Source organism: Pseudoliparis swirei, chromosome 8 (assembly GCF_029220125.1).
Source record: "Pseudoliparis swirei isolate HS2019 ecotype Mariana Trench chromosome 8, NWPU_hadal_v1, whole genome shotgun sequence".
Lineage (NCBI taxonomy): Eukaryota > Metazoa > Chordata > Actinopteri > Perciformes > Liparidae > Pseudoliparis > Pseudoliparis swirei.
Window position 1 is genome coordinate 18,180,039 of NC_079395.1, and position 17,809 is coordinate 18,197,847.

Below are 17,809 nucleotides of genomic sequence, written 5' to 3' on the forward strand. Positions count from 1 at the left end.
AATATTTTTGTAAATATATATTCTTGAGTCCCTTAAATATTACGGATAAACTTTTGACTAGCCCCCCAAAATCACAACTTTCACAATTTTAAGAGAAATACTCTGATAAGCAGATATGTATTTGGTCCTAACAGGTCTTTTACGACATCTAATTTTCTCTACGGATTTTAAATTACAGTCAACCCACATGAGAGGGAATCCCATTTCAAAAGGCAAATTCAAAGAGCAAAATAAATGTTCTATTCTAAGAAAGCTAGTGGCCTGGCGGAAGTATAAAGAAACCTCTGAGTTTCATGGCAGAAGAGTCCCACAGTAAATCAAACTGGTCACACTGAGCTTGAGGGATTTGTGATACAAATTATATTTGAATGAAACCATGTTGGTGCTTCATCATGATGAACTTCACCATCACTTGTTGACATGTTGCACAAAAGACTCTCGAAACGTGATATTTCTCAGGCTGACTTTATTGCAGAAGAACTCAGCTACTGAACATCTGGACCAACATATTTAACTTCATCAGAGACAAAAACATCTGGCTCTTGCCGTCCAACTGTTTGGGCGAGAACCTTCATTCACTGTCCTGTGAAAGCTCAACGTTTTGTCCATTTTGTCCCTCAGCCACATTACGCTGCCAGAAAGAGACTATTGGTGTTGTCTGGTGATCTTCTTGGCGTGCTCCAGCACCGAGGCATAGCGCTGGGTTTTGGATGTCCAGGAAGCTGGAATTCCCTCAAATCCAATCTATGAGAACATTCAAATAGCACATTTTAGAAATCGCGAGACGGGCAACGCTGCTATAATAATAACTAGAACAAGTGTAAGATTAGCACACAGTCATACCTGGGCCCCGAGACAGGCTCCAATGAAGGACCCTCGGCTACAGGTGCATCCCCCGCAGCTCATGGTGTCTCTGACGGCCTGCTCGTAGCACGTGGCCGTCAGGACTCCATGGAGCGCCGCTTGGAACGCACCGGGCAAACCTGAAGGAACATCGGCAGCAGATGTGAATGAAGTCAAGGCACTGTAACTGGATTTGTCTTGATATGACAGCTGCCTGAGTCACTTCTGATAAAAGAGGTTGAAACGAGCTTTGTGAGGATACCTCATGTGTTTGGAAACACGGTGGGGATCAGATCCTGAGGAGTCTTTGAGAGATTCTCCTTCACCTGATGAATGTGCCCTGGAATCAATCAGAAGAGGGTCAACTCACAGTAAAACAATATTAATTTGTTTTATTTGGTAACTACTTGGTATATTAAAGGGTGAACCCTTTAAATCCCAGGGTCTCATAACGTTGCTGTAGTGGAGCAACAAAGCAGCAGGCCCCACATACCAATGATTGCTTTGTCCAGATCCTGGGGCTGCTTCCTGTTGGGGTCACTGAGCTGGTCCAGCACTGAGTCCAAGGCTTTGGGATCAGGACCGTTCAGGATGAAATGCTCCAGGAACCTGGGGAAATAGTCCCAGTCAGCTGTAATAACATACGTGTGTTGTCCTTTTCTACTGCATCCAGTGTGTCATTGTTGCTTTGAGAAGTGTCCGTACTGATCACCTGGTGAAGTGTCTTCGCACCTGTTGGCCTTCCAATAATTTAATAAATTAAAAGTAGTAATAAACTATTATAACTACCATCAAGTGGAAATAGTCACGTACACTTCCGTTCAAAAGTGTCGGGTCACTTAAAAATGTCGTTATTTTTCAAAGTAAAATACTTTTTTTCAATGAAGATAACATTAAATTTATCATAAATACACTCTCTACATTATTAATGTGGTAAATGACTATTCTCTGGTGTTTAATGAAGTCTCTACAAAGGCGTATAGAGGCCCATCTCCAGTGTTCTAATGGTACATTGTGTTGTCGCCTTAGAAGACTAGCGGAGGGGTAGAAAATCCTTTAAACCCTTTTAATGTGAGCGCAGCTGAAAACAGTTATGCTGGTGAGAGAAGCTACAAAACTGGCCTTCATTTGAGCTACAAGTTTGAAGAACAAAATTAATATTTCAAAAAGAAATCTTTATTGCTAACCTTGTCATAGTCTTGACAATTTTCTATTCATTTGACAAATAAAATTGTTAATCTTCATGGAAAATGCAAAATTGTCTGGGTGAACCCAAACATTTGAGCGGTAGTGTCAATATATTATAAACATACCGACCTTGCGGCTGCGAGGGTCTCTGCCACACATGCGTCATCGTTCTGGGTGACGCGGACCGCCTGCTCCACCTTTTCCAGCATGTCCGGCTTTCCCGCGTAAAAAGCCACCACAGGAGCCAGTTTGGCGATTCCATCGATCTGACAGTCGTCCTCACAGCCTGCGGAGAATTACAACGCATCCGTCAGAGCCGTTCCCCTCCGTTACGTCTTCAGCTCTTTCGTTATGAAACGACCCCGGACGTACCCGTCTCCTCTTTGCCCGCATCCACGTTCTTCAGGAAGCTCTTCAAACTCGCGTGTCTCCACGGGCCCTCGATGGGCAGCTGAGGCCTCGGCCCTGTAGCACACGAGGACAAACGCCTCATCAGATGACGGTGGAGGTAGGTTCATCTGGTTGAAGATGTTTTCTTTGACTGAGGTATGTGCACCTGTGTGAACTGGGTTGTGAAGACTTGAGTCTTAGTTTGGTTATTACCTTCGCATTGAAAATGCGGAAGGTTATGTTTTGATCGCCGTGTATTTATTTATTTATTTGTATGCGTGTTACTCGCATAACTCAAAAAGTATTAAACCGAATCGCATGAAATTTGGTGGGATGATTGGTTATTATCCGGGGACCATTTGCTTAGATTTTGGGATCGATCGGGTCAAAGGTCAAGGTCATGAAAAGGTCAACATCTTCTTTTAACCATAGCGCGGTCAATTTTTATCCAATTGGCATGCAACTCATGCCAAACTGTTCATAATTCAATGCCCAATCGTGTGATATGCGAAGGTATGCGCTCTACCGAGTGCCCGTTCTAGTTATTTATGCTGTGATCGAAAAAAATATCTGTCTGTCTGTATTGTCTGAAACAGTGTGTAATGTGCTACTGCTGCTGTCTTGGCCTGTACACTCTTGTGAAGGAGATTTTTAATCTCAATGGAGGCATTTCCTGGTTAAATAAATGTAAAATTAAAAATAAATAAAAGATTAATTCATTCTTTTGCACACGGCACACCTCTGCGGGGTAGTTATCCTACCTCCTCTCTCTCTGTAAGGGTCGTTGACAGGCGTGTCATACTCTGATCCAGGACCAAAGAATTTGAGGGTCCGCTGCTTCAGATCGTCAACATTCAGACCTAGCCCCCTCGTGGGTGACATGAATTAGAACATAAAACTCACACAGCTTTATTTTGCTTCCGGGTCGATAAGAGGAAGAAGCCAAATCCTACCCCCACATGCAGAGAGGGACTCCAGCAGAACCACGGCCTGGTCCCCGTAGCAGCTCTGCTGGCCCGTCTGCCTCCTGTAGAAAGGGTTGGCCGACTCAGGGCAGAACTCGGGGTTTGGATGCTGAGCCAGAATCACCTGCAGCTTCTGGAGGTCGTACACCCAGTGCAAGGGCTGCGCTGTAGGGCGGCGAGACAGCAGGTTCGTCTCAGTTTTAGGTCACAAAACAGAAGTTCCTTGAAATCGTATGACTAGCCGAGTTTAGAAAAGGCGCTCCAACATGCACAAAACCACTGGTCTTGTCTTTAAGGGTGTTAGTCCCCTGACTTAACTCCACCCTCTTCCTAGAAGAGGGCTGTCTATCTGCTTCGGGTCTGCCTGGAGCAACACCACCTGAGACATCACTGAATCAGAGGGCGGGACAGACAAACTCCCAGATCCAGTGCTTTGCTCTCTCTCTCTCTTCTCTCTCTCTTCTCACCTCCACACTCTGTGTTATGGTGCCTGAGTGTAGGTCACCATTTGTAATTTTTGGAGAAGCTGTGTCGAGGTTCTCTGCCATTTTTGTTGTGTCTGTTTTTCTCCTGTCATGTGGTTAGACAGGGAGCTCAGTATTGTTTTTGGTAGTTCAGTGTGACCTTTATATTCTAGTTTGCGTAGGTTTTATTGTTTCTTGGAGAGTATTAAAACAGGGGTGGGAGAAGGAAACCTTTGTTATTTACCTTAAGACATTGTACTGACTACCAAATACACACCACCACCACCAGCATCATTACCTGCTGCGTCCGCAACTGCTGATCCGACGATGGCTCCTATCGCTCTGTTGGCCATAGCTGCAGCCATCTGTGAAGACCTGCAAGTCATAATGCCATTTAAGAGAATTGTTATTTGTTGATTTAAAATAGTATTATAATATACATGTATATGTGTATATATATATATATATATATATAACCATACATATATAAGGTTTTATTGTAATTACAGTTGAGACTTTCGATTAGTCACTGCTCTCTAAAGGGATGTTTTGCAGCAAGTCTCTGATTCCCATCATTGTAAAGTGTCTTCGCGTTTCTGGATTGAACAAGAGAGTTGCCGTACTACGTCACTTTGAGCTCTGGGAAATTGTGTGTCGCACTATTCTGTGACAGTTCATAATAACTAAAGAGCATCGATTAACCCAAAATAGTGATCTCTATTATCAAGTATACGGCACCACATAGATTCATTAGCGTAATGCTCTGCACTCTGCTCCCTGCTCTCGCTGCCTGAATACTATCGCGATAGTTGCTTGTGACTTTACCGCAGCATTGTTTACCCACTGGGCTAGTTAGCGCGAGCTAACTGACTACGCGACTGTGCATGACGTAAAGAAGTCTTACCTTAAAGTCCGTCTGCTGTAACGTTGCACACTAATAATAATACTGGCAGGTCGCACTTTGCACACGTCACTCGTGAGTTCAGTGTCAGCAGTGTTCCTAAAACATGTTATGAAAGGTCGTAGCACCGCCCACCGCGGAAGGAAGAATACAACCCCGCCCCCCTCTCTGGGCACACTTTGACCAACATTTTAATCTGTATTGATACAGTCCAAACTGTAACACACTTATGCTTTCAATGCTTCAGTCACATTGAATGCATTAAAGATATGGTTCAATACGATACAGTATTGGTAGTGTAGTAAACGTGACCGGTTGCACATTGAATACGCCAATTGACAGATTGACAAACAGTAAGAACTTCCTACACGTGTAAAGAAACTAAATCAAGTGTTTAATTGGCAATAATCCATTAAACCTGTTTTATTTAGCGGCATGTATCGTGATAGTCTCAACACACAGGGCTCAGAGTCCAATGGGCAACTGGAAGAGGATTTTACATTCACTGACCACAGCGCCATCTGCTGGCCAGCAGAGGTAACTGCTGCAGAAACAAGTGACCGGAAATGATCGCACCCTTTTTTTGGATAAACCATCACATCATAGAGACAGACACACGCACACGCACATATTGGATGATAGAGGGCCAAGATGCTGTGGGTTGCCACATAGGTACAGGGTTCATAAAAATAACAGCAGTATTGTATTAGTGGAGCCTCCGTGCACTGCACATCAAAGTGAAAGACAAAAGGAACATCATCAGGGCCCAAAGTGGGACACGGGTGTATCCTTCCGCTTGTGGTGCGAAAGCCATTTGCTGGAAAAGCACATTATTACATGCTAGGTGGTTAGTAAATAGTAAACAGGGGTGTCTGAATACAACACTTTTTTGTGGGGGGGTTAATTCACATTTATGTGACCTCACTGAACTGACTGAAGTACTTTGTCATTTATTGGTGTGTGCACCCATTGTGTCTGATGGAGGACCGTGATGGGTTGTGAAAGCTGTTTGTGTGTAACAGGTTTGTGTCTGCAGGTAGGTTTCATCCCCCGAGCACCAAAGGATGAGCATACACCAAGGATATTTGGTCATATATTTTATTGAGACTGCAGACTGTGCCTCTGCTCCCCACTTCCTCGCTCCTCAGTCCCTATACTGCTCCTTTATGGGGCCGGACGCACACACACGCACACAAGTTAACCCCAGCTGGGGCTGATTAACAATAAATCACCAGCTGAGGCCAATTAGACCTGGCCCCAACACCGTTCCCTGAACCACACCCCCCCTGCTCCACACACAGCCGAGCCTAAACACCCTCTGCTGCCCCAGTGCGTCTGCAGCCCCCCTGTCCAGTTTATGATGTTTTTGCAGTCACACTGTGATCCACAGTATAGTCACTGACCCCCCCCCCCCCTTCCCCCTTTACCATGACTATCACACACACAGTCTGTGCATCCTTCAGCGACTCCCTTCAAACAGAATCTTTCCTCCGCGTCCTGCCACCGGAGAGAGGGGTGCTTCGTGTTTCGGGAGTGTTACGATACCATGCAGTCTCTATTTAAAGATGACACCTCTTCCCTTTCAATCAGTAAAGTAATATCACATCGTCTCCAACACACATGCTGCACACATTGCGCAGGACGCTTCGATGGACCCCCCACCCCCACTCCACCCCCACCCACGAAGAAATGCCACATGGCCCCTCCTTTAAAACTCTATGTTTCACGTTCTTCTTGAGTCAGGGCTAAGTGACACCTATGCACTGAATCCTCAGCAGGTGCAGCGCCCTCTCCTCTCTCCATTTCCCCGAGTGACCCGGCACCACATTCTAGCGCCGCTGCCAGCAGCAGCAAATTAGACACCGGCACCCTCTGCCTGATAAGTACTTCTCTGTCCCACATCCATTATTTTTAGCTGGGATACAGGCCTCCATCTACACTTAATATGGGGAAAGAGTGCCTCTAAATCCATCATGCTGTATCACTGTTTCTTCAGTTGGAGCAAAGCAGCTCAACACACACACACACACACACACACACACACATATCCCATGCTTTATCTCTTTATTCCTGGTTTTTGCACCATTTCTCTCGCCCTCCGTTTCTGTCTACGGGGAGAAAGAGAGCGGTTTGGTCATCGTCTCCTCACTCCACCCACTGTCACCCCAGCATCCCCATTGGCCCCCACCTCATCTTTTCCGATTACACCCCACGTAGACGGACACTTGCACCTATGTCCAACTTAGCCCCACCCCTCTTGCACCCTGTGCCCCACGGCCAGCTACCCCGTGTGAGGTTTTTAATAAGGTGGATGCAAGAGTCGGTCTTGCTCTCTTCTGGGTGACGCGGATTGGAAGGGGTTCTCTATACCAATCTGTTCTTTTTCTTTTTCTGGCGTCTTCTTTCACTTTGCGAAACTGTAAATACATCTAAACGTCCGAGAGAGGAACCATGAAGTGGACCTGGGTGCTGGGGGCAGTCTTCCTGTCCTTTGGGGCGCTGTCACTGGGCAAAGACAGCTTGGACTTCCCAGAGTACGATGGCAAGGACCGCGTGCACGACCTCAACGCCAAGAACTATAAGTCTGTGATGAAGAAGTACGACGTCATGGTGGTGTACTACCACGACCATCCCGGGCCCAGCCGCGTCGCCCAGAGACAGTTTGAGATTGAGGAGTTGACCCTTGAGGTGGGTTGAGTTGGGGGCTCTGGGTAGAACATGGGGGATAGCGTACTGATGGGAACGCTATGTAACTATGGATTCATAATGCACACAACACAAGAACCGGTTCTGTCTGGCACTCATTTGGCTGTATTGGGTTTGGTTGGAGGTTATGGCAGAGTGTGTATGATCGAGTTTAATTTGATTTGACTGCACAGAATTTTATCTTTTTACTGCTGGTAGAGGAATCAAGCTTTACATTGAACATGTAAAAATAGATGTTTTTTCAAAGGTGTGAGCGGTTACAATGAAAAGAAAGAGAATATTTGGTAGCAAAGACATCTCTTTTGTGCAAGATTTTCAATGTGTTAATGCTAAATTGAGGACAGGGGGCGTTGTCGTGGGAAGGTGATGCTGCACGGTGGAAGATAGCTCGGCTGGATTCAGTAACGCTGATAGGTGAAGTCGGAAAAATGCATCGCAAGCCTGCTGTGTGTCGTCAGTGTCGTCCACCGAGACCCGAGCTGTGGATATCATGTATTCTGGCGAAGGCTGAGTTTAGCACATGCTTAGTGCGTGTGCGTGTGTGTGTGCGTGTGTGTGTGTGTGTGTGTGTGTGTGTGTGTGTGTGTGTGAGTTGATGTACAAAACACACTTACATTAGTATCCCTCAGGATCAGCCTTCAGTGTCAGCTGGATACTCAGCAGTTTCATCACATTCCACAAAGAGACATGACATCATCATCCAGGAGGCATTCACAGTATCAGCTCACAACCAGATCAAACCCCAACTGATCTGGGGTCATGTTACTTAAAATTTAAAAAAGTATATATCTCAAATGTCACATACATCCTACGCTGCAATTTTTCAGGGATTTTTCCTTGCTGTGAACTTTGGGGTGATGACATATCTTTAGAGTAGATACATTGGATCAAGTAGAAACGTGTTAAGATATTTGGCCACTGCACAGTGTATAGTATTGGCTGCTTCCGGATACCCGTTATGCATTGTTATGTTTCAGGAGAGCGGCAACCATTGACGAAGGGCTCCTTTTAGAATGGCCTTGCAAAACACAATCACAATCACAGAGAGGGAAGCATGAAAACACGCCGCTCCGCCTGCATGTCACATCCGATCCACAGCCTCTGGTGTCTCCATGGGAGGGAGCCTCGGGGGTCGGTGTCGGGGCCGGAGGTCCCGGCTCCGGTAGTGCACCCTCAGCTCGGCGCTGTGATTGACACTCGAGGTCTTGTACTTGTCAGCGGATCCCGGAGGGCAGAGCATCGCCGCCTCCTTCGCCAAAATAGTCTCTGGGCTGGTGTGGCTTCTGGTGCTATATTTATCCCCGAGCTGCTTTTTTGGTGGGTCAAGCTCCACGAAGGCTTGCGATTCTCCTTATGAATGTATTCTGATTTACAGTGAATGAGGATTTATTATTAGTAGCAGAAGCAGCAGCAGCAGCAAAGGGCTCGAAGGCACTCTGTCAGTGGAATATGACATAGTGGGAGAGAGGCGGTCATGAGTGTTTTCTCCCCTGGCGACATTGTCAAGGGGCCTCACAGTGTGACGGGGGAGGTGTGTGTGTGTTCATCACTTGGCCGTGTTTCCATTTCAATAACAGGGCCTGCATTCTCCTGACCGTGCATGGTGTTATTCAAAGTGCTCACAATGTGATGCACAAAGGGATGCCAAAACAATATGACAATGTATGAGGAGAGATCATTTGGGATCCAAAGTAGGGAATAGGAAAATCACTTATCATATGCTGTGTTCATTCTGTGTCAGTGCACAGGAACAAAGTGGCAGCATTTGAGAAAACATGGAAATGTTGCATGTTTTGCATGCTGCTTTAGTTATGAAATTCCATCTGAGCTACTCAGGATGTTGGTCTCACTTTGCATGTCGTTAAGGAGTTTCAGTTGGTCCACAGAAATGATATCAGCCACATGACAGCAGACACACCCCGGTCATACACGTCTGCATGTTTTATATTTGGAGGACAAGTCGAAATTAAGCTATGAAATCGCTTTTAATTTAATAGTAAAAAAAAAAAAAATGCGGTAAAAAAGGATGTCACGAGATAAATTAATTTGTTTAATTTACAAACCTTTAATGTTTCTGTGCAAATACACAAATTAATCCGTAGTGTACCTCTTACTTGCAGACTTGTAACATATTGGTCGTATTCAAATGTTTACACAGGAAAATGGAAAAGAATAAAAAAATAACATCTTTTCTATGACAATTTCCCTACACATGTATCCTTCAGTAGCTTCGACAGTATGGATCCGTACTCGCCTCAATCACTCGCCTTTTAAAGTCTTATTTTAGCCTTTTTTAAATGACGAGAGGGTGAGGGCTGCAAAAATAAACTAGTGCTCGTAAAAAAACGAATACTCGACCTGTGAAAGACTCAATTTGCTTCTTTTTTTACATATGATGATGTATGTATAGAATTTTCAGTGTATATACAGATATATTTGCATATATTCTAATTCACCTGCTGCCGAGTTACACACTCACAAACGAGCCTGCTGCACTCTGCCCCACCCATTGGAAACCATTACAAGAAGAAACGAGAATGTTCTGCTCAACAACCTGCAGGACAGCGGCTCCGTCACACTATTTATGACAGAAAAAGCATCTGTTCAAGATCTCTCACACCAGTGTGCGCGCGTGTGTGTGTGTGTGTGTGTGTGTGTGTGTGTGTGTGTGTGTGCGCGTGCTTTTTAACCATCCAAACACACTGACACAACCCTCGAACCACATCCTCAAGGTCTGCGAACGCGGCCTCTGCCATTGGTGGAACCGACTGTCAGTCACGAGGTTCAAGTTTCATACAGATTTAGAAAGTGCATGAGCTGCGCTCTCAAAAGCCGGCTTTTATGGTAATGAGACGACCGAGTGAGGCAACTTTATCAAAACAGGATAACCGTGCACACTCGTACAGGCTTGTGTTCCCGTGTTTTATGGGCTCAGGCTGAACTGACACGGCATGTCCTCGATCTCACGCTGTCTTTGGTTTACAGCTCGCAGCCCAGGTCCTGGATGAGTTCGACGATGAAGACATCGGAGTCGGCCTCCTTGACGCGAAGCACGACAAAGCCGTCGCCAAGAAATTAGGTAAACAACTCGGCAACATAACTGCAGACACCAGTAACTTAACCTATGATTGAGTGAAACTATAATGGCGAAGAATTTGAACGAACCTGTCTGACTAGAGACGCTGTAGATGTGGTGTACTACTTCCATGCCAGTGCAAACAAGTAATCGGCCACGCCCGCCGCCCGCACTGCACCAGTGTCAAAAGATGAGGCCAACTTGTGTGTGACCTTTGCTCGGGTCGGGGCTTCTTCTCTCTCTCCCCCCAGGCCTCAGCGAGTCCGACAGCATCTTCATCTTCACGGACGATGAAGTCATAGAATACGATGGCGAGCTTGCGGCAGACACCATCGTGGAGTTCATCTTTGATGTTCGTGAGCATGTGTTCTCCCAGTTAATAGCCCGCTTCGCTTTAGAAGAAGAAAGAAACATCTCTAAATCCCACTTTCTTTGAAGATGACACACATAATCCAACTTCTTCTTCTTCTTCTTTTCTTTGCCCCTCTCCCCCCACACCCCTTATCCACCATGACCTTCCTTTTCCTTCATAGGTTCTTGAGGACCCAGTGGAAGTTATTGACAATAGTAGGGAACTGAAAGGCTTTGAAAACATCGAAGAGGACATCAAACTGGTGGGCTACTTTAAGAGTCACAAGTCAGAACGTAAGACTCTGTACTGTGATGGCATGATAACCTGTTTCAATTTGTCTTTTTTTACAGTTGCTTTTCAACATAATTGCTCATGATTGCAACTGCAGATTGATTTGATTTTAAAGGGATTTAAAAGCCACAATAATGATGAATGCAACAAGTCTACATTATTAGATATTTCATGGAGGAGCTGATCTACTGAAACAACTTGCTTATCAAATTTCAGATTTCGATGCGTTCGCCGATGCTGCTGAAGAGTTCCATCCTCACATCAAGTTCTTTGCCACATTCAATCCCAAGGTGAGTCATACAGGTTATTATCTTACTCAGACACATTTCTTCCACAAGCTAATAATAAGCTCTGTCTCAGTTAATGTACAGTGGGGTTATTAAAGTTTATTTAACTAACACAGCTGTCCAGAGATGCAGAGATGAGGTTTAGTGAGAGCATCGTTCGTGGGCCGGAGATCCAGATCTAAAGCTAAAAGACACAAAAATGGCCGTGTAGAGATGAGAGACGCAACTCTTTCTTTATTACACAAAGTCATTTGGTCCATTGCTAATATAGAAATGTGAATTCGTGCAGCTTTAACTTAATTTCGTATGACACTTGGATAACAGCCGTAGATGGAGCCTTGAGGCACTCCACCCAGAAGCATAGCACTCCTTGAGGATTAGAACCTTTTGAATACCCGTTCTGAACAATATGTGTTCTACATCCTAATTATCTGCTGAATCAGAGGCGTTTGATCAGGAAACAGTTGGTGGGTGGACAACTATCATGTCTGAGGGAAGACCTTCAAAACACAAAGCTCTTAGCTGGGGGAAATGTCCTTCTGTCTCCTGCGAGGCCGCTTCCTAGAAGTCCTCAAAGAAAGAAGAAGTCTCCTTCCTTATCTGTATATTATATATTATCTGTAAAGTAAGAAGGACACTAGCAGACCTGTACACATTGCTCTGCTGATTGGCCACTAAACATTCAGTAAACCTTCGTTGGGGTGTGGAATAACCTGGATTTAAGTGTCTGTTAAAAATTGTATTAATCTGAATTTTCACACCCAAAAAACCAGTATCAGCACAACATTTCAGATTCACGTCACCAATAATTTGCATTTATTCCTGCAAACTAAATTGGTGTAATATGTTTGTTAACATGGTTCCTGGGTCCTTTGAGCTTCTAATCCTCGGGTCGATGTGTTACAGATTGCCAAAACTCTGGAGCTGAAGCTCAATGAGGTTGACTTCTATGAACCCTTCATTAATGATCCAGTGGTCATCCCAGGAAAACCTTACTCTGAGGCAGAGCTGGTGAAATTCATTGAAAATAATGACAGGTATGTCCCATCAATGCTCTGCTACAATGATATCAAGAGGTCAGGGCTCCACGGTCCATCGTGAACAAAACAAAAATGGATAAAAACGTGTTCCTCTGTGATTTTTCAAGGCCGACCCTGAGGAAGCTGCAGCCACACAACATGTATGAGATCTGGGTAAGAACTTCAACTCTTTTGAAGCCAGAGAAAACTGGCCCACAATTCTGTTGTTGGTCCAACTTCATCATTGGTCCATCTACGTGATGAGGCCTTGATGAGGTTTCAACTCAGTCTGGATGTCTCCAACATGTCCCGCCAGTGGGCTCAGTGTGTCTCTGTTGTCTCCACAGGATGACGAAGTGGATGATGACCATATCATTGCTTTTGCAGAGGAGTCTGATCCAGGTAAAGAAACCCTGAGTGAAGTGTTGAATCATTACGGACGTGAACGCCACACGATTCGCCCGTATTGTGGTTGTATCCACACCGTTGTGCTCTCCACTCCTCAGACGGTTTCGAGTTCCTTGAGATCCTGAAGGAAGTTGCTGAGGATAACACAGACAACCCTGACCTCAGCATCGTGTGGATTGACCCTGACGACTTCCCCCTGGTAAGAATACAACATGATGCATGCGGAAACACGTGTTCGTCACAAAAGTCACTTTTATTTGATTGACCCTGACTGATCGCAGCTAAATTAATCAAATGTGTTTTTCTCATCTTCCCCGCAGCTTCTGCCCCACTGGGAGAAGACTTTTGGAATTGACTTGTCCTCCCCACAGATCGGTGTGGTCGATGCTGATGATGTAAGTCATATGGTTTGTCTTCTATTCAGAAGATGTGGGAACTAATAATTTACAAATGTGTACGGTAATATCAACAGTCTTGATTGATCTTGATTTACCAATCTTGGGAGGCTTTGTCTTATTGAGGAGCTCAAGTTAAAGTCTAGTTTTAATGTCCTTTATATTTCAGTTGATATTGTTTATATCCTCAAAGGTCCTATATGTGGCATTCAGAAGACTGATATAGCAGAAAACAACAACAATTGGATTAATGTCGACCTGAGCAGGGCTTAAAGTCGCTCTCGTTGCACCCTTAGCCGTTAGCCGTTAGCCGCTAGCTGCTGGCTCGGGCGACGCCATGTTGAGAGCCATGTGGAGGCAATCCCTCAACCCTTATTATGCCTCAAATTTGGAATTCATCACCCGTCAACACATTTGGGTTCAATGACATTCTCTAAAAAAACGGACACACAGTGACAGGAAACATGGTGCAGGTAGTATGACTGTAGATAGTTTATTTGCTTATGAGACTCTTTAAACAATTGTTGGTTTAACTTCTTCTTCTTCTTCTTCTTCTTCTTCTTCTTCTTCTCCTTCTCCTTCTCCTTCTTCTTCTCCTCCTCGCTGCAGGCTGACAGCGTGTGGATGGACATGGACGATGGCGAGGACTTGCCGTCTGTAGACGAGCTGGAGGACTGGCTGGAGGACGTTCTGTCAGGAGAAATCGATCCTGATCATGATGATGATGATGATGAAGACGATGATGATGATGATGACGACGATGATGATGATGATGATGATGATGATGATGACGACGATGATGATGACGATGATGATGATGATGATGATGACGATGATGATGATGACGATGATGATGACGACGATGATGACGACGACGATGATGATGATGACGAAGACGATGATGATGACGACGATGATGATGATGACGATGATGATGATTATTAAATCATTAAGTCATAATTTACTGACCAATGCAGTTTCAAGATCATTAACTCGGTCAAATCATCTTCTTTTGTAACTAGTTCTCATGTCGAACTCTTCAGTCCATTTTGATATCTCTCTGATATCTCATCTGTTCTTCATCCTCTCCCCGCATCTCACCGGGTCAATAGTCCACTACTCGTTCATCCCTCTGCCCAATTAATCTATTTACTAATCCTCCATATTAAAGTACTTTCTAAGATGAGATCCCACCGCACCTTTACTCACACATGAAACTGGTCTGGTACAATGAAAAAAAAAAAACATTTTAAAAACCTTGCCATCTATTGATTTTTATGTTATTACCAAGTATATACTTTCCAACGAGGGGTTACAGTGTTGTGCGCATTATGTCTGAGTCCATCTGTGGAGTCTGTTGCAGTCTGAATGAGCTTTATCTGGACATTTATTTCCATGTGAAGTATCTCCAGCCCACTCTGTGAAATCAATGTAACGCTGTACCCTGTACCTCATATGGATGTTTTCTACGATGATGAAATATGACAACAGCCATATTCTATTTTTGTAACAAGAGGATTTTAACTTACTGTAAAGTCTTAAATAAATTACAGCTTGGACAGAAACCACCATCACGTATAGTTTTTATTTCAAGGCGTGTGCATGCTTGTGAATTATAACATACATTATATAAATGTTGCTGCAGGACTTAAGGTTTTCAGGTTGAAGGCAAACTACAAACCTGACTCAAGGTCGAGCACTGAGGTCAGAGCAGAGGTCAAGTACCGGCCAAGTAACCCGTAAAGACTGTAGTAATATACACCATGTGCATCATTACATACATGTTCCTAAATACTAAATAATAGCAATGTTTAGTGTGCTTTCAGTTTCATTCATTAAATAACAGACTTCCCAAACTGATCTCACATCTGACCACAGAGAGCATGCAGGAACAGAAGTTATTATTGCTGTTGTGTATTTTATTCAGTCAATCATTTTAATACAATACAATATTATTCTATATAATAAACAAAACAGAAAGACTGAAAAGGTATAGGTCGAAGCAAAAATGCTTATCTATTTCTATCCTAAATTATTATAATCAAATAAATCAGAAAATGAATATAAAATAAAGAGAAGTAATAAAGAAAAGAAAAAATATATATATATATATGTATACACATATATCTTCCATATACATACGTTTCAATCACACTTATAACCCTAAACAATTGTTTTGAAGTGAAGTGAAGTGAACCTGCGTAGTGTTGAGTTCTTCATTTCGTCCTGTTACAAGATGAAAAAAAGACCAACAACACTTGAGCATGGCAGCTATCGAGCATTTCAAGCTTGGCTCGGCTAAAGACACATCAATCTGTACCGTCTATAATAAAAGTATTCTTGTGAAGGGCCACATTAATTCATTCCACAAGACTGTCGATGTGGAATCACTTTTAATGGAAAGATCCCTTTGCTGCCAGGATCCGGATGAGGGTCCGTAAATATGAGCACATCAGAATCAGAATCAGAAACAGGTTTATTGCCAAAGAATGAATGTTTTCACAAACAAACGAGGAATTTTTTTTGGTGGAAGGTGCAACATTTGGACACAACAAACAATCAACGCAAGGAGGGAGGGAGGAGGAGGAGGAGGAGGGAGAGGGAGGAGGAAGGAAGAGGGAAGAGAGAGGAGAAGAAAGAAGTGGTAAGAGGTGGGGGTGTGACAGTCAACAGTCCCCGGGGTCCCGGTCGACCGCCGGACCCGACCGCCGAAAAAGCTATTGGCGGGAGGTCGTGGGCGGTGATCCTCCTCCCCTCCTCCCCCGAGGAGGGACTCCAGGGGGGGGAGGGGTCAGGGACAATCTTGGCAATCTTTCTTCTGGCCTTTCTGCTGACCTGAGTGAAGGGGGACTGGAGGGAAAGGGCAACCGATAACCTCTCAACCGAGCGCCTGGCCGAGATGCTCTGCAGCCTGGTCTTGGCTTTGGCTGTGGCTAGTGGGTGATGGACTGGAGGGTGATGTGATGATGGATGATGGACTCAACGATGGCGTGCTGAAATTTGTGTGGCTGCCAGCTTTCCTGGCAGGTTAATCTCCTGGGCTCTTCTCTGAAGGGCCTTCTTGTGACCGATGTTCAGCTTCAGCTCCCACTGGAGGTCCTGGAGATGATGGAGATGAGAGGGTGACAGAGAGCCACACCACAGAGTCGTCAGGGGGGGAGAGGGATGGTGGGGGGCTGCACCATGACCACTGCCTCCACCCGCTGAGTCTCCTGTTGTTTCATGGTTCTCCAGGGTCAGGTCTGGCCTGTCCAGGTCACGGTGGTCAGTCACCCACTCTGAGATGTCCCCAGGTGAGAGAGGTCCAGTCCCGCCGTGGTTAGGTCTTGGACTTTAGGCTTGACGTGTGTGTGATGGAGCAGAGGAGAGCTGTTACAGGAGGGAGAGAACAGAGAGAGGGGGAAACAGCAGAGGGGGGAACCCGTGCTGGTGAGCCGGGTGCTCAGCAGGTGCTTCCCCTGCTGGTCGGTGTCTCCCAGCACGTGCAGAGTCGGTCTGATCCACCTGCAGAGCTGGAGCTGCAGAGGGACAGCAATGCAGGTGAAGGCAGGCAAGTGCAACAGGGCGTAGGTTCCTCGGGCCTCCTGAGGGGGAGATGAGTCCTGATGTAGTGAAGGAGTGGAGTCGTATGCATGCCTGCTGACCTGCTGGCTCTCGTGCAGAGGTGTCAGTCCAGGGTCGGGGGTGTGCTTGAGGTGTGAGGGAGGGTCGAGTTCAGGGGTCTTGGATGACCACAGAGGTCAGGGCGTAGCGCTGCATGTCATTGAGTCCTGGGGGACAGGGGGAGGGGGGGGGAGAGGGGGAGGGGGGTGGTTCCTGAAAGTGGTGATGGGGATGGTGGAGCAAAGGAGTCAACACAAGGAGACGAGCGGGAGGCACAGTGCTTGCTGGGTGAGGTGAGAGAGTGTCTGTGAGGGGGAAGGGGAGTGGGGGAGGGCCAGCTTTTTTATGCAGCTTCCTTTGGGTGCTGCGAGGGGAGTTGCTTTGATGAGTCTCCAGAGGTGCGAGGGGATGGAGGATGTGGGGGGGCTGTGGCCTGATGGGTGCTCCTGATGGGCTGGGGAGGGTGGGCTGGGTGGGGGGCTGATGGGCTGTGTTGTGTGGGCTGAATTCTCTTTGGCTCACTCTAGAGTAGCTGACCATGGCCTCATCAGAGCTTGCTCATCATGGATGGTGAGACATTGTTTTGGTTCTCTGCCTGAGCACAGCAGACAGAAGAGAGCTGCTGTTGTTGTGAGCTGCTGTTGTACAGTCTCAGAGTACTCTGCTGTTGCAGGCTCTCCAGTATTCTTCGTTACAATTCCTTGGACCAGCCCACCTACCTGGCTCCTGTGCACTGGGTGTCCTTTTGTTCCTTCCTGAAGTGAGCTGTAGTTGTCTTCAGTTCATTGTCATAGTGCTGAACTGAGGTTATGGGTTAGCTGTCCTCATAAGTCACAATGGAGAAGACAAGGTCCACTCATGCTGAGCCTCTGTTGCTGATGGTTCTCCTCCAGCCTCATGTGCAGTCAGTCCGAAGAGAGT

At 45.6% G+C, this 17,809-nt stretch overlaps 2 protein-coding genes across 2 annotated transcripts; one reads left to right on the plus strand and one right to left on the minus strand.

The window, feature by feature from the left end:
* Positions 1-449: 449 nt before the first annotated feature.
* On the minus strand, positions 450-4,860 carry LOC130197953 (crystallin J1C-like). Its single transcript, XM_056420945.1, has 10 exons — positions 4,755-4,860; positions 4,149-4,225; positions 3,375-3,551; positions 3,183-3,281; positions 2,404-2,496; positions 2,161-2,317; positions 1,337-1,452; positions 1,106-1,183; positions 844-983; positions 450-744 (listed from the first exon to the last, which is right to left on the minus strand). Exons 2-10 carry the CDS (start codon positions 4,213-4,215, stop codon positions 646-648), a joined length of 1,026 nt encoding a protein of 341 aa, XP_056276920.1. The 5' UTR covers positions 4,216-4,225; positions 4,755-4,860; the 3' UTR covers positions 450-645.
* A 2,147-nt stretch (positions 4,861-7,007) lies between these two features.
* Positions 7,008-14,854, plus strand: casq1a (calsequestrin 1a). Its single transcript, XM_056421147.1, has 11 exons — positions 7,008-7,439; positions 10,443-10,536; positions 10,785-10,885; positions 11,067-11,178; positions 11,393-11,466; positions 12,370-12,500; positions 12,611-12,656; positions 12,830-12,884; positions 12,989-13,089; positions 13,211-13,285; positions 13,895-14,854. Exons 1-11 carry the CDS (start codon positions 7,203-7,205, stop codon positions 14,228-14,230), a joined length of 1,362 nt encoding a protein of 453 aa, XP_056277122.1. The 5' UTR covers positions 7,008-7,202; the 3' UTR covers positions 14,231-14,854.
* Positions 14,855-17,809: the final 2,955 nt, after the last annotated feature.

Coding starts and splice junctions, on each gene's coding strand:
- casq1a (XM_056421147.1), top strand. CDS start 7,203: ATGAAGTGGACCTGGGTGCTGGGGGCAGTCTTCCTGTCCTTTGGGGCG. Junction 11,179..11,392: donor TAAGAGTCACAAGTCAGAAC/GTAAGACTCTGT, acceptor ATCAAATTTCAG/ATTTCGATGCGTTCGCCGAT. Junction 12,885..12,988: donor TGCAGAGGAGTCTGATCCAG/GTAAAGAAACCC, acceptor TCCACTCCTCAG/ACGGTTTCGAGTTCCTTGAG.